The sequence below is a fragment of the Amblyraja radiata genome, chromosome 6, assembly GCF_010909765.2.
Source record: "Amblyraja radiata isolate CabotCenter1 chromosome 6, sAmbRad1.1.pri, whole genome shotgun sequence".
NCBI classification, from domain to species: Eukaryota; Metazoa; Chordata; class Chondrichthyes; order Rajiformes; family Rajidae; genus Amblyraja; species Amblyraja radiata.
The window spans coordinates 40356212-40381703 of record NC_045961.1 but is presented as its reverse complement, the minus strand read 5'-3'; the positions used below and the strand labels follow the sequence as shown (position 1 = coordinate 40381703).

At 42.0% G+C, this 25492-nt stretch overlaps 1 protein-coding gene across 1 annotated transcript in view; it reads right to left on the bottom strand.

Annotated features, from left to right (window-relative positions):
* Positions 1-4019, bottom strand: part of LOC116974708 (interleukin 18 receptor accessory protein) — a gene marked incomplete at its 3' end in the record, with an annotated part of 34807 nt that extends 30788 nt beyond the window's left edge. Inside the window, exons 1-3 of the mRNA XM_033023429.1 lie at positions 3831-4019; positions 1774-1948; positions 391-459 (exon numbers count right to left, since the gene is read on the bottom strand). Of these exons, the coding sequence (XP_032879320.1) occupies positions 391-459; positions 1774-1948; positions 3831-4019 (433 nt within the window). The remainder of the gene's footprint in view (positions 1-390; positions 460-1773; positions 1949-3830) is intronic.
* Between the last annotated feature and the right edge of the window lie 21473 nt (positions 4020-25492).

The following is a 25492-nucleotide window of genomic DNA, read 5'->3' as shown; positions in this document are numbered from 1 at the left end:
TTCTCATCCTCTCTCCGATGAGAGTTCCACATGAAGGGGGGGGGATCCAGCAACTGCAGTTCCTTCCTACATATTTTGTCTGTTCCACTGCGAAATCTCCTCAAGGTACGTCTACTTTGAAGAAGTTCTCCTCCTCTCCCCGACGAGAATTCTGCAGAGTCTGAAGAAGGGTCTTGCCCTGAAACATCACCCTTTCCTTTTCTCCAGAGATACTGCCTGACCCGTTGAGTTACTCCAGCATTTTGCATCTATCAACATTCTTCCCAAACGCTTTCCAGGAAAATCACTAATTCCTCCAGATGTCTGCTGCCCCTATTGGCAGTGCTTGGTTATGGAGTCTAAAGTGTTATCCACTTTACTTTTGAAATATATAAATTATTGCTGACTTACCAAGCACGACTTCGATTATTTTTACTCCATGCGGGTCAATGGTAATTGGAGGTTTGTTTGTGTCAGCAACTGAAAGGAATATGAGTATGTTTAGTTTAGTTTGCATTAGTTTAGTTTAAAGAAACAGTGCGGAAACAGGCCCTTCGCCCCCTAGAGTCCGCACCGATCTGCGATCTCCGCACATTAACAGCACCCTACACACACCTACACACACTAGGGACAATTTACAATTATACCAAGCCAACTAACCTACAAACCTGTATGTCTTTGGCGTATGGGAGAATCCCAGAGAAAACCCACATAGGTCACAGGGAGAACGTATAAACTCCGTACCGTCAAGCACTCATTGCCATGATCAAACCCAGATTTCATGCGCTGTAAGGCAGCAACTCTACCGCTGCGCCACCGTACCGCCCTTGACAATAATGTTGTAAAATAATCAATTGCAATGCTCTGATGCTATGACATACAGCATAGAAATAGGCCCATTGGCCCATCAATCCACACCAACCATCCATCACCCGTTCACACTAGTTCAATGTGATCTCATTTTGTCATCCACTCTCCACACACTCAGGGTAATTTACAGAGGCCAATTAAAGTACAAGCTCGCATGTCTTTGGGATGTGGGAGGAAAAGGAGCACTCAGGGGAAATCCACACAGTCACAGGGAGAAATTGCATACTCTACACAGATAGCGCCCACTCGAACCTGGGTTTCTGGTGCTGTGAGTTTAGTTTAATTTAGTCTAGTCTAGTCTATTGTCACGTGTACCGAGGTACAGTGAAAAGCTTTTTGTTGCATGTTATCCAATCTTCAGAAAGACTGTACATGTTTACAATTGAGTCGACCACAGCGATAGATACAGGATAATGGGAATAACTTTTAGTGCAAGATAAGAGTCCAGGAAAGTCTGGTTAAAGATAGTCCAAGGGTCTCCAATGTGGTAGATGGTAGATCAGGACTGCTTTCTCGTTGTAGTTAGGATGGTTCAGTTGCCTGATAACAGCTGGGAAGAAACAGGAGCAGCAGCTTCACCAACTGCTCCACTGTGCTGCTCTTGGACTGTTTTATTTGATGAACTGAATAATGATTGACCTAGGCCCAGCTCATTGGGAGGTCTTAAACTTTTTACCTGCTTGGAAAAGGTGCAGCACAAAGGGTTTGGTATTTTTTTTCTCCTCTCCTATCTTCATGATTCCTACTCAAATAATGAATAAGAGTATTATTCTGCACATAAGGCAATCTAAGGAAAGGCTATTTAAAAAAAAAAAAACATGCGCTATAAAACGGTGGTGCCCTAAAGTTAAAAAAAATCTTTAAGTTTACAAAGAAAGTCCTTAACAAAGCAATTCAAGATGATCAGTGCATTTTTCCACTTACCTATAACATTCACAGGAAATGTCCTTTTCACAAGCCATGGGATTTGATTTTCATAGAATTTAAATTGACACGTATAATTGCCAGAATCTTCTTTATATACAGAATTTAAATAAATTTGGTCACTTCTTATCTCGAGAGAAATTCGTGCAAGATATTCTTCAACTAATTTCCCGTTCTGAAAGAAATTAAAGCCAATGGTTAAGTTGCCAAAGCCATGGTGTCAGAGCTCAATATAACATTATGTCAGTGATCAGAGTTGGGGGAAGTGCTTGGAGTGCATCTTCCTGACATAACCTAAAATATTTCACTGACTAAATACCATCAGTCTCTCGTAATATTGCTCTTCTACAATTTACATCTCAAATAGCTATTTTGATGTTTTATATCAATTTTACTGTCTGAAGAAGGGTCTCGACCCGAAACATCACCCATTCCTTCTCTCTAGAGATGTTGCCTGTCCCGCTGAGTTACTCCAGCTTTTTGCATCTATCTTTGGTTTAAACCAGCAAACGCAGTTCCTTTCTACACAGGAAATTACCTCAGGCTATTTGGGTTTGTAACATGCAGTGGAAGTTTGTTTTATGTTTCCAAGTACATTTTTCAAACCCCCCTTGTAAATTAAGACAAGTGGCTTTCCACCACACAGTTGCCATTTTAAAATAAAACTTCAATTGCCTGTTGCGTTAATTCTTAGCAAGAGCACAGCAAACTGCACATGGAAAAATTAATAATGGCATGAAGCATTTAGTTTTGCTTAGTTTCATTTAGAGATAAAATTATCCCTTTGGCTCACCAAGTCCGTGCTGACCTGTGAATTCCGCACATCAACACTATCCCACACACAGTAGGGCCAATTTACAATTTTACCAAGGCAATTAACCTACAAATCTGTACGTCTTTGGAGTGTGGGCGGAAACCGGAGCTCGCAAAGAAAACCCACACAGGTCACAGGAAGGACGTACAAACTCTTTTAAATGCTGTTTTATTTAGTCATAGCGTCTTACAGCATGGATACAGGCCCTTCGGCCCACCGCGTCCACACTGACCAGTGATCATCCTGTATACTAGCACTATCCTACACATTAGGGATAATTTACAATTTGTTTTCACCAAAGCCAATTAACCTACAAACCTGTACATCTTTGGAGTGTGGGAGGAAACTGGAGCACCCAGGAAAACCCACACAGTCAATGGAGAACATACAAATTCCATAATGACAACACCCATAGTCAGGATCGAACCCGGGTCTCTGGCACTGTAAAGGAGCAACTCTACCGCTGTGCCACTGTGCGCCCGTTGATGCTGAAAGGCAGATTAATTAACTCCACTAACCTTTCATACCTAATTAAACTAATCCCATTTTGAATTACCAGCAACATCTGCATCACTAAGTGAATGGACATCCATCTTATGTTCTCAGCTGTACTTTTCAATTTTACTCTATTTGGCTTCCATTTTAATTTCTCTCATACTTGCCCCAACAACCCCCAAATGTTACACGTAATCATCGATAATTGATCCCGTAATTTCACTATTTCAGATGCAAAACCCTTAGAATCATAGAACCATACAGCATGGAAACAGGCCCTTCGGCCCAACTTGCCCATGCCGACCAAGAAATCCCATCTACGATTGTCTCACTAGCCGGGGTGAACGATTGCAACCTTCACATGGTCCGCCCTGTTTAGACTAATGCAATCAACTCGACGTGCACAAGCGGAAGATCAAATAGAACAAGTTGTCCGACAACTTTAGGCAGTGCACGCCACACGAAAAAAGAAGAAGTCTCACTAGCCCATGTTTGGCCCATATCCCTCTAAACCTTTTCTATCCATGTACCTATCCAAATGTCTTTAAATGTTGCTATAGTACCTGCATCAACTACTTCTGTTAGCAGCTCGTTCCACACACCCAGCACCCTCTGTGTGAAAAGTAGCCCCTTGGATATTAAATCTTTGCCCTCACCTTAAACTTATGTCCTCAGGTTCTTGTTTCCTCTACTCTGCATGAAAGACTCAATCACGCTATCTATTCACCTCATGATCTTATACACTTACCTGGTACCACTCTACAGGAGACCTTGCTAAAGTATTGAAGTGTTGAATTCCTGGACACGATATCTTATTTGCTGCTTGCTGAATTAGAAAAATCTCACAACGTTGAGTGTCTTCACACTCTGTTTGGTTCAGCTTTTCGACACGCAGCACAGCCACCTTAAGACAATGTCCACCATATCTGTTTATCATCTTGTCGAACATATATCTGTCAGAACAAATTGTAATGTTGACATTTTCCATTTTGTCACTAAATTAACTGCAAAACCTTAAAGATTCTTCAGTGCCTGGAGAGGTGCACTGTTCATAAATATTAAATCTGTTTCCCTCAGCTACTGTCTCCAGTATTTCCAGCATCTTCTGGTCTTATTTTTTACTTGAGTGTTTGTGGAAATCTGCATTTTCAGAGAACATAACTCGATAAAGGATTTCCCCCCATAAAACACTGATTTCATGTTTATAGGGTTTATTAATATTGGAAAACACAATTGTACCTCTACCTTCACATGAAAAAAACAGGTCGCAAAATTCTTTCTCCTGCATTGCTACTCCAAACATTTAAAGTCATAGGGTCAGAGTCATACAGTGTGGAATCAGGCCCTTCGGCCCAACTTGCCCACGCCAACCAACATGCCCCATCTACACTAGTCCCACCAGCCTGCTTTTGGCCCATATCCCACTAAACTTTTTCTATTCCTGTGCCTATCCAAATTTCTTTAATACTAAATTAAACTTAGTATTTATCTCCCGCAGTATATAATCGTACCTCATGCTCAGAAAATCGAAGTAATAGATAAACAAACAATAAGTGAATGGTTGAGCGTTAGACAGTGTAGTATTCAAATTTGTTCATCTACCTGAGGAAACAGAGGTAAGTGCCAGAATCAGATGTGCGGATTGATGAAGATGAAAAACTTTTTCCTCTCGGACTAACAACTTCATTCCAGCCCTTAATTTGTTGAGCACAACTTTCATTGCCTTGTCTGTACCATAACAATAGATCATTTGAATAGTTTATGGAATTGTTATCAGTGAGATTATTTAGCTCACACGTCATTTCAAACGGATCTCCAGCAAATGCATAGTAATACTCCCGTGGTGCACCATTGAAACAATCTAGAGAGAAATAAAGAATTGAAAACAAATGATAATAGTGTCGCCATTCGGTATGATTATGTACAATGATGAAGGATTAATAAAAAGCTCTCAATGACGTATTTTAGACATATTAGATTAATTCCTACTTGCTGTACAAGACAGTCAGCCCTATGACTTCCATTTAACAAAAAACAAAGTACTGGGGGAACTCAGCAGGTCAGGCAGCAGCTGAAGAGGGAATGGTCAGTTAACATTTAAGGTTGGAACAACCCTTCTTCAGACCTCTTGTGTCTGAAGATAGGTCCTGATCTGCCTATCTATTGTCGTCTGTCTATTCCCTCCACAGATGCTGCCTGACCTGTTGAGTTCCTCTGGTAGTTAGTATTTTGCTAATGATTTCAGCATTTGCATTTTTACGTCTTCAGAATATTGAACGCCTTTTTAAAAACAGCAGAAAGCAGAATCCATTATACTTCCAATGTTTACAAAAAATATTTGAAATACTATCACTTGAAGGCAATAATTTAAATTTGAGGACATACCTTACAGAATATTTTTGCGAAATATTCCAGCATCCACAGTTCATTGTATCTCTGATGACTTTTATATACAGTATTACTTGAAGCAAGCATTCCAACCAGTTTATTCAGTAATATGTGTAAGATGCACAACATTTTAGGGAAAGTCACTCTAATTATCTCTTGTGTACTCAACCAAAGTTACTTCACTGAAGTTAGTTACCCACCACATGAAGAAAATGCAATGATGATTTGAACTGTCAACATTGTTTCCTTTCCACACAAGAAGATGCCATTTTTTAAATTATATTCAGATGTCATTACTCATATTCTCTGCTTAAGTAGAAACACCTTTTTATCTGATCCCAGAGAAACTGAGATTTCTAAATTATTTCTTAAAATTTCCAATGATCTAATCTAGTCCCAGGAAGCCAACTGTTCCATGAAGTCACCCAGGACAGATGGAGAAGAAATTTCCTCTTCGAAGCAAAGTCTAATTTTTCCCTTGGATTAGTTTAGTTTAGTTTAGAGATACAGCATGGAAGCAGGCCCTTCGGCCCACCGTGCCCGCACAGCCAAGCGATTCCAGCATATTAACACTATCCTACACACACTCGGGGCAAGTTACAGTTATACCAAGCCAATTAACCTACAAACCTGTACGTCTTTGATGTATGGGAGGAAACTGAATATCTTGGAGAAAACCCACATGGTCACGGGGAAAACATACAAACTCCACACAAACAGCACCCGTAGTCTCTGGCGCTGCAACGCTGTAAGGCAGCATCTCTACCGCTGCGCCACCGTGCTGGGCCTGTGGTGGATACATTTTACTGACGATCACCGTTTGAAACAATCAAACATGAAAAAGAAGAAGGACATTGACAAATTTTTGAGGCCACTCAGGATTAGGAAAGATCCACGTAATCCTTTGTTCTCAGAGAGGTTTTGGCCAGTAGAAAGTGGTTCCAGGAGGAACTGAAGAAAATAGATCTCGGCCAGAAGAGTCCTTGAAGTCTATCTACAGCATCGAGACTTATCTGAAGACGTATCACAGGATTTGTGAGTACAAATCGATTGTATTTCTTTGTATTTGTAGCAGCAAGCTTTAATTTTAAATGGCAAATGTAACAGAGATTCAGAAAGTGTTTTTTTCAATTTGTCTGGAGATCCTAGCCAGAACGACCTTGGATTGTTTTGAATTGTTTGATAAGCGCATTCCAATTGAATTAGCATCATCTTTATGCACCTGGGATGTGAGATGTTCTCTACATTGGCAGTATGTTATGGTTCTGAAATGTTGACAAAACAAAGCCGGAGCTACTCGCAGAGACTTTGGTTCGATTAATTTAAAGACTTGGCAATCTGCCAAGACCTCTTTAAAATCATGGATCCAGAAGAGGAAGAAAGTGCCACACCTGAGGGACCACGAGGTGGTGTTGAAAGATCAGTCAGACAACTTAAAGAAACTCAAAAAAAGGAAAACTCAATATGGGAACAAGTTAACAAATCCATTGATAACTACAGAGAACTTGTGTATCGAGAAGAAACAGATAATACACTAACTGCCTGCTTGAGAGAAACCGAGGAGGAGAAAAATGAATAATGGAACCAGGTTAACAGATTAATTGAGAAACAGAAGAAACTATTGGAATCAGAACAGAACGTGATCAAGGTGAAACCTAATATGAGCCAACTATGGAACCTATACCAGGAGGTTGGCAAGAAACAAGCCATACTGCTGTGTTCACAGCTGTTTTGCGAAGAACGCAGAAGACATATTCAGTGGGATGAAGACAAGAAGAAGATATTCAATAGTTTCATGAAAAAGGCAGAGAAGTGGTTATCTGAAATTATGTCACAACTTACGAGCTTAGTAGCTAGAAGTGCGATGCAACAAAGTGCCAGAATGGAAGATTAAATTACACAAGATAATATGTCCAATATATCTTCACGAGCATCAAGACATAAATCTGGTTCTTCAGCCAGTTCGGTTTCGAGGGTTTCTGCTCAATTGGGAGTTAAAGCTGAGTTAGCTGCACTTTCAATAGAAGCGGATGCCATGAAGAAAAAACATGAGATAGAGCGGGATCAAGAAGTCATGAGATGACATAGAAAAGAAGAGATGACGCAACAACAAGATGAGATGAGGCAACAACAAGATGAGATGATGCGAATACAAGATGAGGATTGGCGGGTAGCAAACGTAACCCCACTTTTTAAGAAGGGAGGGAGAGAGAAAACGGGGAATTACAGACCAGTTAGTCTAACATCGGTAGTGGGGAAACTGCTAGAGTCAGTTATTAAAGATGGGATAGCAGCACATTTGGAAAGTGGTGAAATCATTGGACAAAGTCAGCATGGATTTACAAAAGGTAAATCATGTCTGACGAATCTTATAGAATTTTTCGAGGATGTAACTAGTAGCGTGGATAGGGGAGAACCAGTGGATGTGGTGTATCTGGACTTCCAGAAGGCTTTCGACGAGGTCCCACATAAGAGATTAGTTTACAAACTTAAAGCACATGGCATTGGGGGTTCAGTATTGATGTGGATAGAGAACTGGCTGGCAAACAGGAAGCAAAGAGTAGGAGTAAACGGGTCCTTTTCACAATGGCAGGCAGTGACTAGTGGGGTACCGCAAGGCTCAGTGCTGGGACCCCAGCTATTTACAATATATATTAATGATCTGGATGAGGGAATTGAAGGCAATATCTCCAAGTTTGCGGATGACACTAAGCTGAGGGGCAGTGTTAGCTGTGAGGAGGATGCTAGGAGACTGCAAGGTGACTTGGATAGGCTGGGTGAGTGGGCAAATGTTTGGCAGATGCAGTATAATGTGGATAAATGTGAGGTTATCCATTTTGGTGGCAAAAACAGGAAAGCAGACTATTATCTAAATGGTGGCCGACTAGGAAAAGGGGAGATGCAGCGAGACCTGGGTGTCATGGTACACCAGTCATTGAAAGTGGGCATGCAGGTGCAGCAGGCAGTGAAGAAAGCGAATGGTATGTTAGCTTTCATAGCAAAAGGATTTGAGTATATGAGCAGGGAGGTTCTACTGCAGTTGTACAGGGTCTTGGTGAGACCACACCTGGAGTATTGCGTACAGTTTTGGTCTCCAAATCTGAGGAAGGACATTATTGCCATAGAGGGAGTGCAGAGAAGGTTCACCAGACTGATTCCTGGGATGTCAGGACTGTCTTATGAAGAAAGACTGGATAGCCTTGGTTTATACTCTCTAGAATTTAGGAGATTGAGAGGGGATCTTATAGAAACTTACAAAATTCTTAAGGGGTTGGACAGGCTAGATGCAGGAAGATTGCTCCCGATGTTGGGGAAGTCCAGGACAAGGGGTCACAGCTTAAGGATAAGGGGGAAATCCTTTAAAACCGAGATGAGAAGAACTTTTTTCACACAGAGAGTGGTGAATCTCTGGAACTCCCTGCCACAGAGGGTAGTCGAGGCCAGTTCATTGGCTATATTTAAGAGGGAGTTAGATGTGGCCCTTGTGGCTAAGGGGATCAGAGGGTATGGAGAGAAGGCAGGTACGGGATACTGAGTTGGATGATCAGCCATGATCATATTGAATGGCGGTGCAGGCTCGAAGGGCCGAATGGCCTACTCCTGCACCTAATTTCTATGTTTCTATGTTTCTATGAGATGAGGCGACAACAAGATGAGATGAGGCGACAACAAGATGAGTTGAGGCGACAACAAGATGAGATGAGGGGACGTAAGGAAAAACTGGAATTAGATATAAAGATGGCGGTGGCCAAAGCAAAGAAGGACATACTGGAAAGTGAGGTGTCTAGATGCAGCTCAAGATCGTCGAAGACGATGAACTCTAGACCAAGAGGAAAAACTGCTCAGAGTGAATTGGCAGTTGAATCGATTCCACAGTCAAGGTCCACCAGATACCTTGGCTTGGAAAACCTATTGGAACAGAGTAAGATGGGTAAAAGATCATCTCAGCAAATGAGTGCTAGATCGAAACCAACTACCATTGGAGTGTCTGTGGATGCTCGAGACAGACCGATAGTGGACCACACTTTTCCGAGGCCTGGTATACGGGCTCGAGCAACCACTGAATCACAAAGGCCTGTTTATCAACCAGTAGATCCAAGCCAAGGATATCAGGATGGGTTATTGGCATTGGTGAAAAATCAAACTGAATTTATACCTCGACAAAATACCTCTCTCATTCTGCCACCGGCAGAAATTCCTACATATGGTGGAGATCCTTTGCAGTATTAAGCTTTCGTAAAGGCATTAAAAGAAATATTAGAAATGAAAGTTATGGATGAAAAAGAGCGCTTGCGATTTCTGGTGAAATATACGTGGAAGTGTGAAAGAGCATGTGGAAAGTTGTCAGAAAGAGCAAGACAACCAAGGCTATAAAAAGTCAAGTCATGTCACATTTATTTATATAGCACATTTAAAAAACAACTCTCGTTGACCAAAGTGCTTTACAATTTGTTATAAGAATAGTATACACAAGCAAGCTACATACATATATACAAATAGCCCTCGCTCAGAGGACGTCAGGAAAGGCTTGGGAGAACAGATAGGTTTTTAGTCTAGACTTAAAGGAGTTGATGGAGGGGGTGAGAAGATTACGTCAACAACGTTTTGGTGATGAACAGCGAATTGCTAACACTTACATGGAAAAGGCTCATGCTTGGAAAGGAATCGAACCGGAAGATGGGGTGGCATTGAGTGATTATGCAATATTTCTGAGAAATTGTTGCAGCTCGCTGAGAAATCTCGGCCACATGGAAGCAATAAATCTTCCAAGTAATACTAGAATCATCTTTAACAAACTGCCCAGAAGACTGAGAGAAAAGTGGAGAGACGAAACAGGCAAATTCCTAATTTGAGGAAGGACATTCTTGCTATTGAGGGAGTGCAGCATAGGTTTACAAGGTTAATTCCCGGGATGGCGGGACTGTCATATGCTGAGACAATGGAGCAGCTGGGCTTGTACACACTGAAGTTTAGAAGGATGAGAGGATATCTCATTGAAACATATAAGACTGTTAAGGGCTTGGACACGTTCGAGGCAGGAAACATGCTCCCGATGTTGGGGTTGTCCAGAACCAGGGGTCACAGTTTAAGAATAAGGAGTAAGCCATTTAGAACGGAGACGAGGAACACCTTTTTTCACAGAGAGTGGTGAGTCTGTGGAATTCTCTGCCTTAGTGGAGGCAGGTTCTCCGGATGCTTTCAAGAGAGAGCTAGATAGGGCTCTTAAAAATAGCAGTCAGGGGATATGGGGAGAAGGCAGGAACGGGGCACTGATTGGGGATGATCAGCCATGATCACATTAAATGGCTGGCTCGAATGGCTGAATGGCCTACTCCTGCACCTATTGTCTATTTTCTTATCAGGCAGCACCTCTGGAGAAAATGGATAGTTGATGCTTTTGATCAGGATACTTCCCGACCTGAAACATCACGTACCAATTTTCTCCAGAGACTCACTGAGTTACTCCAGCAGTGTTTATATTGGGTATAAATCAGCACCTGCAGTTCCTTTTTATTATATTATAAATGGTGTCGAGGTAACAGGTACATGGAAAGGAGGGATATGGGCGAGACTTGTATAGTTGGAGCATCTTGGTCAGCATGGGCAAGTTGGGAGGAGGGCCCGTTTCTGTGCTGTATGACCCTCTACAAGAGGTCACAAAGCCCAAGGTTATAAACTAAGGTTCACGTCTGAAGAAGTGAAAATGTAAAATTTCAATTTTTGTAAATTAGATTATAAATTCTTGGTTTAGTTTAAATTAAATTTGCGCTAAAAGCATTAAACAATATTATGTTTTGGACTATATACTGGGTATCATGCCCGATTTTAAGGGTTTGGTATGCATGTTACGACTTTGAACTGAAACTACTGTTTTAATAAGATTAATCCCGACCACGGGGGGAAATGGAGGAGGACTGGCCAAGCTCTGTGCCTTCCACCACAGTGATGAATGCTGTGGTGGATGTTTGTGTAAAATTTTTATTGTGGTTGTGTTCTTTATTACTGTACCGCTGCTGGCAACCCAAATACCACCGACCTTGGTTGTGTGGCAGTTAAATTATATCTATATCTAATAACCAAGTTATGCTTGCTTCTAGAAGGCGAAAGTGAAGATGGAAGAGTCAATGATGAATTCTGATTGCGGATATATAGTGCATGCTATTTTCTCCCCGTTAGTATAGTGATTAGTATCCCCGCCTGTCACGAGGTAGACCGGGGTTCAATTTCCCGACGAGGAGCCACCGGGGTTTAATTCCCTGACCTCTTGTTTTTTTATATATGTTAAGCCTTTATGGCCACTTTTTTAATGTTTATTAGTAATTGCCTTGTAATATACTCGGAACAATTAGGGGCCGGTATGTAGTGGCCATTTGGCCCGTTTTGCATGTCATTGAGGATGGCATGTGCCTTTAAATTTTAGACTGTCCATTATATTGTGGGTGGGATTTATGATGTGTTTTTGGGCTTGTTTGGAGCTAAGATGCTTACGCAGAGGTTTAGTTTTTAGTGTAGTTTGGAGAGCGCAGGAAGAATGTTAACCCTTCGACCATGCGGGCCACATGCAAGCCATGCGAGATCATGCGAGTTTTAAAGGAGATCATACCAGTGTTACGGAGACACGAGGAGTTTTCTAATGTTTAAAGTAATAAGCTGGAGTTCGATGAAGTTTGCAGTAACGTCGGAAGAAGTTTGGATGTATTTTACTGTTTTCTATCAACAATAAAGCATTTATTAATCCATGGACTGTGTTTTTGAAGACTTATCTGTGACAAAGCTCTGAAGGTCTCTGTGAGCCAGATCGCATGCGTATCAAAGATATTCCCCTTATCCCTGCTCATCCATTTAGCGGCGAGGGAGTTAGTTTCCCGAAAGATATGAAAATCTGCCGCCACAGGGAGGCCAGTCTGAAGAAGGGTCTTGACCCGAAACATCACCCATTCCTTCTCTCCAGAGATGCTGCCTGTCCCGCTCAGTTACTCCAGCATTTTGTATCTATCTTCGGTATTAAACCAGCATCTGTCGGGAAGTGTGAAACAGAAGCTGGCAAGTGATAGGTGGATCCGGCTGAGGTAGCAACAGGTGCTGGGAGGTGACAAGTGACTGTAGGAAAAGGACTGCACATTGTGGAATCCAAGTTTAAAAAGAGATGAATGCAACTCGGTGAGGGAGGGACTGCAGACTGCTGAGAATACCAGGGAGAGGGAATAGGGGACCCAGTGGTTTGAGTGAGTTGGTGATGGGCAAATTAAACCAGGTGGGGGAGAGGAAAGAAGGGGTGTTTGAGGGGACCCTGAGTCGATCAGAGGAGAGAGAAAGGGATAGAGGAGGAGTGAGTTACCTGAAAGTAGAGAACTTAATGTTCATACTATTTAGTGAAGTCTACCCTGGCAGAATATGAGGTGATATCGCTTCAGATGAGATGGGAAATAGACCCCAAAGATTGTGACCTTCAGGCTGGAATTGCCATTATGTACTTCTGATGGACATAATTCCACTGCTGTAATTATTATTGTGCAATTTAAAAGTGTTTGAGTAATGAAAAATAGTGACATTATCTAACCTGAGGCATCCAGAGATTGTAGAATTGTTCCTTCTCCTGATCGTGACGTTGTAAATGTAAAGTATATTATCCAAAAGTTGATTATCATCCTGTTTCAAATAAAAACAGACCACAGAGGAAAATATAGGATTAATACATTCTATACAGATTACCTTATCTCATTGATAATAAAATATTAATTCTGAATGGTCCTTCCATAAACCAGGGTACTGTTCGATTCACCTCTCCCCCATTGCGGAAATTAGACTGCATGGTGGCGCAGTGGTAGAGTTGCTTCCTTACAGCGCCAGAGACCCATGTTTGATTCTGACTACGAGTGCTGTCTGTACGGAGTTTGTACGTTCTCCCCGTGACCACGTGGGTTTTCTCTGAGTTTCCTCCCACACACCAAAGACTTACACGTTAGTAGGTTAGTTGGCTTCGGTAAAAATATAGGATACTGGTAGTGTGCAGGAATCGCTGGTCAGCGTGAACTCGGTGGGCTGAAGGGCCTGTTGCCACGCTGTATCTGTAAACTAAACTAAACTGATGCATTACAATGCGCTACAAAGTCTCTTCCCTTTTACACTCTCTATGGTCCTTTAGTGCCTACCGATTGTATCTATGTATGGTATATGATCTGTTTGAATAGCATATGCAAAATAAAGCTTTTCAGCGTGACAATGATAAACCTAAACCTAAACCAAATTAACTTTTTTTTCCACCGAACTATTACTCATTGTTAATATTAGTTTTTTTGTTTTGGCCACTTGCCCTGCTGACCACAAATAAACCTCTGATCACTTTTAAGAATTTTCAAACCAAGATACTGAGAAGAAAAATCACACCAACATTTTTCTTGGTCTTCTATATTTAATGTATTCCTCTGCCTCCTCCCCACCTCCCTTTCCCATCTCTACCACTGCCATTCCCACATCACTTGCAGGCCCCAGTCATGCCAACCAGCCAATATGGTTTCTGCACTTAACACACTGCACAAAAATAGGCAGGCAGGGAATTTAGGCAAAGGAAATGTCCTTCTGAAAGCAGCTTAAGAGGTGCAGTCAATACAGCTGTGAGAGCTGGTGGATTTATAATGGGTGTCGGTTATAATTCTCTTTCTGGGACAGAGATAGATATTTTACAAAACGGACAACAAGTGGTAGGCATGGACCAGATGAAATTGGCAGCAATGGTAATGAAACCTTAAGGGCCTGTCCCTGTGATGACATTGGTGAATTCCATTGGCGACTACCTACGTCAACCTGCTTCAATCGGCGACAGGTACCGGCGACTGAATTGTCTTCAGTTGTCACCGACAGAGTCGTAGCTTGTCGCGGGTGGACGTTGGTTGATCGGTTGTTGTAGGTTGTCGTATGTGTCGTCGTAGGTTGTCATAGGTGTGGTCATAGGTTGTCATAGGTGTGGTCATAGGTTGTCATAGGTGTGGTCGTAGGTGGACGTCCTAAGTCGTGAAGAATTGGGTCGCCGGTTGTCCTAGCTTGAAGTCGACCACGTGTTAGACTGTCGTAGACACTGTCATAGAAGGGATCCAGTCACCGTTTTTTCGGCGACCTGCTACGACAGTGACTGTCGCCGGCAGTCACCGAAAAAATCACCTAAGTGAGACAGGCCCATTAAAAACCTTTGGACAGCAAAGTTGCACAGCAGTGGAGTTGCTGTCTGTGCAGAGTTTGTACATTCTCTCTGTGAACGCATGGGTTTTTCTCCCGATGTACGGTTTCCACCCACATTGCAAAGACATGCAGTTTTGTAGGTTAATTGGCTTCTGCAAATTGTCTCTAGTGTGTATGATAGACCTAGTGAACGGGTGATTGCTGCTCAGTGCTGGTAGGTTGAAGGGCCTGTTTCCAAACTGTATCTCTAAAACTCCAAACTCTAAATCTAAAAACTAGAAAACTAAAACTAAAGTCTCTATGAGTATAGGAAGTAGCTGCAATGTCGACAGTTGTCAATGTAATGGAAAAAGGCTTCTTCCATTACATTAGTAGCTGTATTAGTGCTGCCTCCTGCATGATTACAGAATATGAACATTTCATTTCCCAGGTGTAAAATAAGGGTTAAAACTGGCTTTTCAACTAAAATGGAGTTGCCTGTTAACAGTTCTTAGGTCGAGGAAGCAGGCTCATTTAGTAAAACAATTAGATGCTTAGGAAAATAATTGGGCTCACTTGGAAGAACCAGTAAATAATGAGGTCTCAGATTATGCAATTGGAAGGACATATAGTAGTAAGTTAAGACAAACTTTTCTTCCCTGAGACATCCGAGACTAGCTTAGTGCCTCAACAACCCCTGTTGTATCATTAAAGGTTTCCATCATTAAGGAGCATACCTAGTCTTTCAAAAAACAAAACATAGTTGACTGTTTATAGATTATGGAAGAGCCCTAGGCTTGATTATATAAGTACATGCTGGGAGCAATCTCTTTGGACTTCATCTCAGCACATGATCCAGAACGGTGCCAGAATCCCCAGACATTACGATACAGCTGTCGTAAGGAGTTCACAGCAAGCTTCTGCGACACACTTTTGCAATTGAAGGACATTTGAGACTCAGAGTTTATTTGCTGCTTTGCTGCTGGTTAGTTGTAGTTTTATTGTAGTTTTACTATTCTTTTAATACATGTTTGTTTCTAATAATTTTATATTGTCTGAGTGTCCTTCCTCCATCATTGGTCCAAATTCTTGAAACCTGCTCATATCTGAAGAAGGGTCTTGAACCGAAACATGTTCTCCAAAGATGCTGTCTGACATGTTGAGTACTTCAGCACTTTGCGTCTTTTTGAGTATTGACCAGCATATTGTTTATAGTTCTTTATTTCTATGTTTCTTCATATCTCATTACTTTTGCTACTCAGTTTCTCATCCCCTTGGATGCTGCTTGATTTGCTGTGCTGCCAACATTTTATTTTTGTTTTACCTTTGGTAAAATAATGCCGGTACTGCAAACTAGTGCGCTGTTTGATGTGGCTGCAACATTGCTAGGGCCACTGCTATATTGTTAGCTTTATGGCAAAATAAGTTAAAGGCATATTTATATCATGATTTTAAAAGAAAATTAATAAACTTTTTGGACAAATGAAAGAGTCCACATTATTTATCATTTCTCATCATAGTTTCAATATAAGTAATTTTCAATAGATATGAAAAAGAAAAATAGATTTATCAGTTAATTTTACTTCAGAATAACAATGGAAACTGTAATATAATTTTACCGAAGTGCTACTTATATTAAAATAGATATAACAACCAAGTAAATAATTAAATGAACAGAAAATATTGAATGACATATTTATTACTTCAATTTGATACAATAAATTGATACAACTGACAACTACACATTTTGAATAAACGATCACTGTAGTCCATGAATTTTGAATATGAGGTTGATTACCTGTTTTCTATGATGCAAAATAAAGCTGTTATATACGGATTGCAAGCACGTTAAAATGATCACGAAAATATTTACTCTTTCCATTTGTTTTCCAACTGAGTCACTGACAGTTTGATATATTCGCACAATTCTTGTTCCTATAAGTCTACACTTATCTATACCATCACTCGTGCCCACATTTTTAGCCTGTCGCATTTCTCCAGCATTGCACTTCAATGCAGCCAGCTTTGTGAATCAACCCATACCTCTGCAGACTTGCCGCTGAGAACGTCATTTCATGCAAATAACACGACTGCAGGCTTCAAAAGGGAAACAGACGAAAATGTTGTGGTTTACCATGTACGATTATACTTTTCTTTCTAATTCTGTTGCTAATTGTACACATAAATTATTTCACGTACAACTTCTCATGCTTTTTTAGAATAAAAAATGCTGATAAAGAAGCCAAAAATATGAATAGATTCGAATATTTTTAAGCAAATGTGCTCAGGTAGAAAAAAAGATAACAATTTGTATCTTACATTTATGGTTTCTTGTGGTGTACATTCTGAAAACCCCCCAATTCTTTATTATTTAGGATTCACTAAATTAACGGAATGATAAGAAATACTTTAATTAACCTTCTCAGAATCATTATTGTGATAAAAAGTTTTTAGAAGAATTTAAATTCCTGGTAATCTTTTGAGAAGAATTTGGAATACCTGGTCTCAAGTATCTTCAACAATTAGTTATATTACTTTTTATTCATCTTGGGGTGTTCGAGTGAGAAAGCTGACGTGCAAAATTAAGAGGATGCTAAGGATTTAAAAAAATGTAAAATGTTGGTAATGTTGCAAACTAATATTCAACTGGTTTCAAATATGCTGTTGTTTTGGTCAACCTGCTATAGGAAAGATGTTGTTAAGCTGGAAAGAGTGAAGAGAAGATTTATGAAGATGTTGCCAGGAGTTGAGGGCCTGCACTCTAGGGAGAGGTTGAGCTGGCTAGGACTTTATTCCTTGGAGCGTAGGAGGCTGAATGAATGAATAAATTTATTGGCCAAGTATATTCACATACAAGGAATTTGCCATGATTCTCCGCCCATAAGTGACAACATGACATACATGTCTGAAGAAGGGTCTCGACCCAAAAAGTTGCCTATTTCCTTCGCTCCATAGATGCTGCCTCATCAGCTGAGTATCTCCAGCATTTTTGTCTACCACATGATATACAGTGACAGTTAGGAATGACACATAAAACATTAGACATTAATAATAAAACATTATCGATTAAACATGTGAATTAAATAAAATACCAGAGCAAAAGGAGGCTACAAATATTTGGTTATTGAGTACAGCTACTACTCGTGGGAAAAAAGTTGTTTTTATGTCTGGCTGTGAATATCCATGCGCCTATCCAAAAGCCTCTTAAATGCCAGAGGGAAGTGATTCAAAGAATTTGTGGTCAGTGTGAGAGGGGTCAGAGATGACCTTACCCATTTGCTTCCTGGCTCTTGCTGTGTACAGTTCATCAATGGGGGAAAGGTTGCAGCCAATAATCTTTTCAGCTGATCGGATGATTCGTTGCAGCCTCCAGATGTCGTGCTTGGTGACTGAGCCAAACCAGACCATGATGAAGAAGGTGAGGACAGACTCTACGATAGCAGTATAGAATTGGACCATCATTGCCTGTGGCAGATTGTGCTTCCTCAGGAAGTACATCCTCCATTGTGCCTTTTTGACAGTGGAGTCGATGGTAGCCCCCCACTTAAGATCCTTGAAGATGATGGTTCCCAGGAACTTAAAAGACTCCATAGATGTGACTGTGGCGTTGTTGATGGTGAGTGGGGTGAGGGGAGAGGAAGCTCTCCTAAAGTCTACAATCAATTCCACTCTAAAGTCTACAATCAATTCAAGAGCATTGAGCTCCAGGTTGTTGTGATGGCACCAGGACGCCAGCTGTATCACTTCCTGTCTGTAGGCAGATTCCCCCCCACCCTGGATCAGTCAAATCAAGGTTGTGTTGTCCGCAAACTTGAGAAACTTGACAGAGGAGTCAGTGGAGGTGCAATCATTGGTGTAGAGAGAGTAGTGGGGAGGAGAGAGTACGCAGCTTTGCAGTGCTCCTATCCTGAGGGTCTGCGGATCCAAGATGTGCTTTCCCATCCTCACATGCTTGATCTTACAGAGGTGTATAAGATCATGAAGAGAATATATAGGGTAGATGCACAAAGTATTTTACCCAGAGCAGGGGAATCGAGAACCAGAAGAAGATTTAAAGTGAGAGGGGTAAGATTTAATAGGAACCTGAGAGGCAACATTTTGACACCAAGGGTGGTGGGTATATGAGTTGCCAGGAGAGGTATTGAGGCAAGTACTAAAACAGCATTTAAAAGTAATTTGGACAGGTACATAGGAAAGGTTTAGAGGCAAATGGGCCAAACGCGGGCATGTGGGACTAGTGTAGATGGGGCATCTTCATTGGCATGGGCAAGTTGGGCAAAAGTGCCTGTTTCCATGCTGTATGACTCTATCACTGTGACTCTATGCTGCCATTATTCTAATACATTCTGATTTGGTTCACTAATCTATTTCAGAGAGGATATCTGCCAACCTTATCCATCTGGTCCTGAAATGTTCTCGGAAGCTTTTCAATTGTATCGTTGGTGTTCTGTAATTGCAGTTCACAAAGGTCGCACCACTACCTTACCAAGGGCAATTAGAGAAGAGGAATAAATGATGCCACCACTACTCAGACTCTCTCGGTCTTCACCCAAACCTTTAACATTCCCCAATTCCCCAAACTTCTGCAATTTAAAGCAGGTATCATTTCTAACTTTTCCTTCTCCTGATGAAAGTTCATTGACGTGAAACGTTAACTAGTTTCTCCCTTCACAAATGGCACTCCGTCTGCTGAGTATTGTCAGCACAATGTGTTTTAAAGCCCAGATATTTAAGCCTGGAGAAGGAGAAAGAAGAATCCCAACTGGAAACGTCCCTGTCCATTTTCTCCAGAGATGCTGACTGACTAGCTGAGTTACACCAGAACATTGTGCCTATCTTTGGTATAAACTAGCAACTGCATTTCTTTTTCATTAGAAAACATTTGTGTAATGTATGCCTTCTGATATTGCTGCACATAGAAAACATAGAACAGTGCAGCACAGGAACAGACCCTTCGGTCCACATTGTCTGTGCGAAACATGATACCAACCTGATACTTAATCTCCTCTCCCTGCAAACGATCCATATCCCTCCATTCCCTGCATATCCATGCGTCTATCCAAAAGCCTCTTCAATGCCAGCATCTTATCACATGCTCAGCACTTCAGTGTGTGTCATGTGTCACTCAGACAAAATTCCAGAAGTAAGTAATCGATTGCTAAAAGCCATGACATTTTTGGTTGAGATCAGTTGTGAAGTGTACAATATCCTCATAAAACATGAGGAAGGTTCCACACTTCAACGTTTGGTGCTATTGAATTTCATTAAAAAGAACTGTGGCACGGTGGAGCAGCGGTAGAGTTGCTGCCTCACAGTGCCAGAGACCCAGGTTCGATCCTGACTATGCGTGCTGTCCGTACAGAGTTTGCATGTTCTCACTGTGATCACGTTAGTTTCCTCCGGGTGCTCCCACATTCCAAAGATGTGTAAGTCTGTGGGTTAATTGGCTTCTGTAAATTGTCCTTTTTGTGCAGGATAAAACTAGTGTACGGGTGATCACTGGTCAGTGCGGTCTCGGTGGGCCGAGGGTCCTGTTCCCATGCTGCACCTCTAAACTAAACTAAACTAAACTTTATTGAGCTACTCCAAGGCATTTTAATTTTAACAGCAATTTAGTTTACACATGCCATCAACGTTAGCTGTGAACTTGCTTCTCACAGGAAGCATGACATTAGAATTGCTTTTGTTCAGTGACCACAATATTTAAGCAATACCTGCTTGAATGGATCCGTTGCTCACCCATAATATTCCAATGAAATCCCCCCATCCTGTTTTTACCATACCTTAGATGTTACATAGTAAAATATTAAAGGTTATGGTCGCTTATTTATGTAATAGTTATTCTCAGTTCTTTTATAAAACTACTTGTTTCATTTTTAGTTCCTTTACCGGACCGGATGGACTGCACCCTGTGATTGTGAAACAGGTGGCTTGAGAGATTGTAGAGACATTAATTTGATATTTTAAGAATCGCTGTGTAGTTCCAGACAATAGGAAAATTGCAAATATTGCCTCGCAGAACAAGAAGGGAGCAAAGCAGAATAGTGGAAACTATAGGCTGGTTAGTCTGACTTCAGTGGTTATAAAGGACGAGATTACGGAGTACTTAGAAGTTCATGATAAAACAGGCCAAAGTCAGCATGGTTTTGTGAAGGGGAGATCTTGCCTGACGAATCTGCTGGAATTCTTTGAAGAGGTAAATAGCAGTCCAGACCGAGGGTCAGTGGACGTTCTTTACCTAGATTTTCAGAAAGCTTTTGATAAGCTGCTACACTTGAGGTTGCTAAGGAAGCTTAGAGCTCATGGTAGACGATAGAACTTTATTTATCCCAGGAGGGAAATTGATCTGCCGACAGCCATAAAACACAAGAGACATGAAACATGAAATTAAAGTGACGAGTGGAACGGATTGGGGATGCGCAAAGATTGGCGGGGGAGAGTCAGTCAGTCTACCCCACGACAGAAGGGGTGGATTATACAGTTTGATAGGCACAGGGAAAAATAATCTTCTGTGGCGTTCTGTGTGGCATTTTGGTGGAACCAATCTAAGGTGCTCCTCAGGTTGACCAGTGTGTCATGGAGAGGGTGCGCAGGATGCTCCACAGTTTGAGGAGCATCCCCCCCCCCTCCACCTACCATGAATCCAACTCCGTCCCATGGATGGAGCCAGCCTTCCTGATGAGTTTGTTAATCCTATTGGCGTCCGCAGCCTTCGCCCTGCTGCCCCAGCACACGGCAGCGAAGAAGATGGCACTGACTGCCACCGATTGGTAGAACATCTGCAGCATCTCATTGAAGATGTTGAAGGAGCGGAGCCTTCTCAAAAAGTACAGCCGGCTCTGTCCCTTCTTGTACAGGGAATCAGCTCCTGGACCAGTCCAGTTTACTGTCCACGTACACTCCAGGGTATTTGCACTCCCTGGTAAACTGCACATCCACACCATTGATGGAGACAGGGGACAGGGGTGTTCCTCCCCTCCTATAGTCCATCATTAACTCATTAGTCTAGTCGGTGTTGAGCTGCAGGTGATTCAGCCTACGCCATTCAACAAAGTAATTGACTACATCTCTGTAATTAGCTTCACTGATGTAGCCCACAATTGCTGAGTCAACCAAGAACTTCTGCAGGTGGCTGGAGTTATATCTGAAGTCCGAGATGGTGAACAGGAAGGGAGAGAGGACCTTCCCCTGTGGGGCCCCTGTGTTGCTCACTACCATGTCCGAGACATAGTTCTGTCGACTGACATTTTCTGGTTGGTTGCCAGTGACTAGCAGATTTCCACAGGGGTCGGTGCTGGGTCACTACACTTCACGTTGTATAATAATGATTTGGTTGAGGCGATTGATGGCAAGTTTGCAGATGATATGAAAATAGGTGGAGGCGCAGGTAGTGTAGAGAAAACATGGACTCAGCAGAAGGACTTGGACAGGTTGGGAGAATGGTCAGAGAAGTGGCAGATGGAATGTATTGTAGCAAAGTTCGGACTCATGCATTTTGCTAGTAGGAATAAAGGTGTAGACTATTTTCTAAATGGGGAGAGAATCCAGAAATCGGAATTGGGAGTGCTGGTGCAGGATTCCCAAAAAGTTAAATTGCAAGTTGAATCGGTAGTCAGGAAGGCAAACACAATGCTAGCATTTATTTCAAGAGGACTAGAATACAAAAACAATGCTGAGGCTCTATAAGGCGCTGGTCAGGCCGCATTTTGAGCAATTTTGGGCACCATATCCGAGGAAGGATGTGCTGACTCTGGAGAAGGTCCAGAGGAGGCTTACAAGAATGATCCCAGGAATGATTGGTTAACATATGACGGCACTGGGCCTGTACGCGCGGGAGTTTAGAAGGATGAGGTGGACCTCATTAAAACTTACTGAACAATAAAAGGCTTGGATAGTGTTGATGTGGAGAGGATGTTTCCACTAGTGGGATAGTCCAGGACTAGATGTAATAGCCTCAGAATTAAAGGATGCTCCTTTAGGAAGGAGATGAGGAGGAATTTCTTTAGTCAGAGAGTGGTAAATTTGTGGATTTTTTTGCCACAGAAGGCTGTGGAAGTTGTTAATGGATATTTTAAAGACATGGATTCTTGAATAGTATGGGTGTCAAGGGTTATGAGGAGAAGGTAGGAGAATGGGGTTAAAAGGGAGATATAGATCAACCATGATTGAATGGTGGAATAGATTGCAGGAGAATAAAGAGGAAGAAGATTGAACTTTTTTGACTTCCATCACAGTGAGGAATGTGGGGAATCCACTGTGGTGGATGTTTATGGTAACTTTTATGTAGGTGTGTGTCTTGTTTTTTTTTTTTCGTATAGCTGGATCGTAATTCACATATCACTGTACCTTAATTGGTACATGTGACTAGAAAAGCCCTTTGAAACCTTTGACCTGATGGGCCGAATGGCCTAATTCTGTTCCTATCACATGACCTTATGGAAACCCATATTCCTTGTCTTTGTAACCTATCAGAATTGTAATTTCCATCTTGAACTAACTTACAAAGAACTACCCCAGCACCACTACTACCAGAGGTTGATGAAATGGTGTTAAGCCGCGGTGAACTCAGAGACCTTTTATCAAAGCTGGAAGCCATTTACTGTTGCAACATTGCCCAAGGACAATAGCCACAACTGTGCCTCACTCCATTTGCTCATAATTGCTAAATGTTAGAGCATTCAGCATCTATTCATTGTTTTTTTATCCCCTCCTCGAAGGCCATGGCTTTGACTCCCACGATGTGCTTATGTACAAGGTCAGGTTCCTGCCTTTAATGGCAGGGGCAGCATGGTGACTCAGTGGTAGAGTTGCTGCCTTACAGCGCCAGAGACTACAGGTGCTGCCTGTATGGAGTTTGTACATTCTCCCCGTTAATTTTTAGTTTAGAGACACAGCACGGAAACAGGCCCTTGGCCCACCGTGTCCGCGCCGACCAGCGATCACCCCACACATTAGCACTATCCTACACACAAGGGACAATTTACAATTTTACCAAGGCCAATTAACCTACAAACCTGTGCGTTTTTGCAGTTTCAAGTCATGTCAACTTTATTTGTCACATACACATACAAGATGTGCAGTGAAATGAAAGTGGCAATGCCTGCGGATTGTGCAAAACACTACAGAACAGAATAGAACAGAATCAGTATTTACATGTTAGAAAATATGTTGTGGGCAGACGTGTCTGATAAGCCTGTATGCTGCAACTTGAACTTTTGATTAAAGATCTGTTGAAAACTCCAGTAGTCGTTTATCAGAAAACTAAAACAGTAAATTAGTCCCTGGTGAGATAAGAGTTTACAGTCCTAATGGCCTGTGGGAAGAAACTCCGTCTCATCCTCTCTGTTTTCACAGCATGATATCAGAGGCGTTTGCCTGACCGTAGCAGGTGGAACAGTCCGTTGCTGGGGTGGTAGGGGTCCCCCATAATGTTGCTGGCTCTGCATCTGCACCTCCTGGTGTATAGGTCCTGCAGGGGGGGGGGTGTAGTTCCCATAGTGCGTTCAGCCGAACGCACTACTTTCTGCAAAGCCTTCCTGTCCTGGGCAGAGCTGTTCCCAAACCAGATTTTGATGTTGCCGGACAAGATGCTGTCTACAGCCCCAGAGTAGAAGCACTGAAGGATCCTCAGAGAGACTCTGAATTTCCTCAGCTGCCCGAGGTGGTAAAGGCGCAGCCTTGCCTTACTCACTAGTGCGGCAGCGTGTGTTGTCCATGTCAGATCCTCTGTGATGTGGACTCCCAGGTATTTAAAGCAGCTCACCCTGTCCACAGTGTGGGAGGAAACCCAAGATCCCGCAGAAAGCCCACACGGTCACAGGAAGAAGGTGCAAACTCCGTACAGATCTTGGTCGGCATGAGTGAGTTAGGCCGAAGGTCCGTTTCTATACTTCAGGATTCTATCAAGTTCATGTACATCTGATCATATCAAAGTAGAAAGTGGAGACAGAGGAAAGCCCAGCAGTTTAGTTAATCATTTGGTTTCCTGTCAGTCACATCTTTCTCTCCATCAGCATGAGACAAACAAGTTGACAAAACCCTTAAAGCGGTGAAATCAGAATTCCTTGCCCACTCATTGTCATGGAGAAAGTGAGAAACTAGAAAACACAAGGTAAAAACAGGTAGGATTATGAGAGAAGAAACTCTTACATGAAGAAATAAATAGATATCATGACTGGTGCAACAAAAACTACACATGGAAAACTCAGTGAAGGAAAGAGTGGGGATTTCACCAGACAACCTTAGGTGGGTGGGTGAATTTCCCAAGCTGATAGGGTTTGAATATCATCAGACATTTCAACAAATAAAACTGGTATCAATTAAAACATACAAAACCAAATTAAAATAGATTTTACAGAAAAGAAACTCAGCCGAAAAGGGCACACATTTCAGAGAGCTGGAAAATGTTTAAACATACTTCTGCTCTCGTTCCCCCTCCTCTCACCCCAGATGGAATAAAGGTAGAGTTTCCCTCATCCTCACCTTTCACCCAACCAGCCTCCTCTTCCAACACATCAGCTTTTGATATTTCCATCAACTCCAACGTGATCCCACCACCAGTCACATCTTCCCTCCTCCACCTCTTTCTGCTTTCCGCAGATACCCTTCCCTCCACAACTACTTAGCACAATCATCCCTTCTCACCCAAACCACCCCTTCCCCAGGTACACTCCCCTGCAACTGCAGATGTGGTAACACCTGTCCCTATATCTCCTCCATCGACTTCATCCACGGACCTCGACTGTCCTTCCAGGTGAGAGAGGTTCATGTACATTTCGTCTAACCTTATCTATTGCATCCAGTGTTCCCAATGTGGCCTTCTGTACATCAGCGTAGACTCGGCGTCTGATGTTATGTTCTCTATCA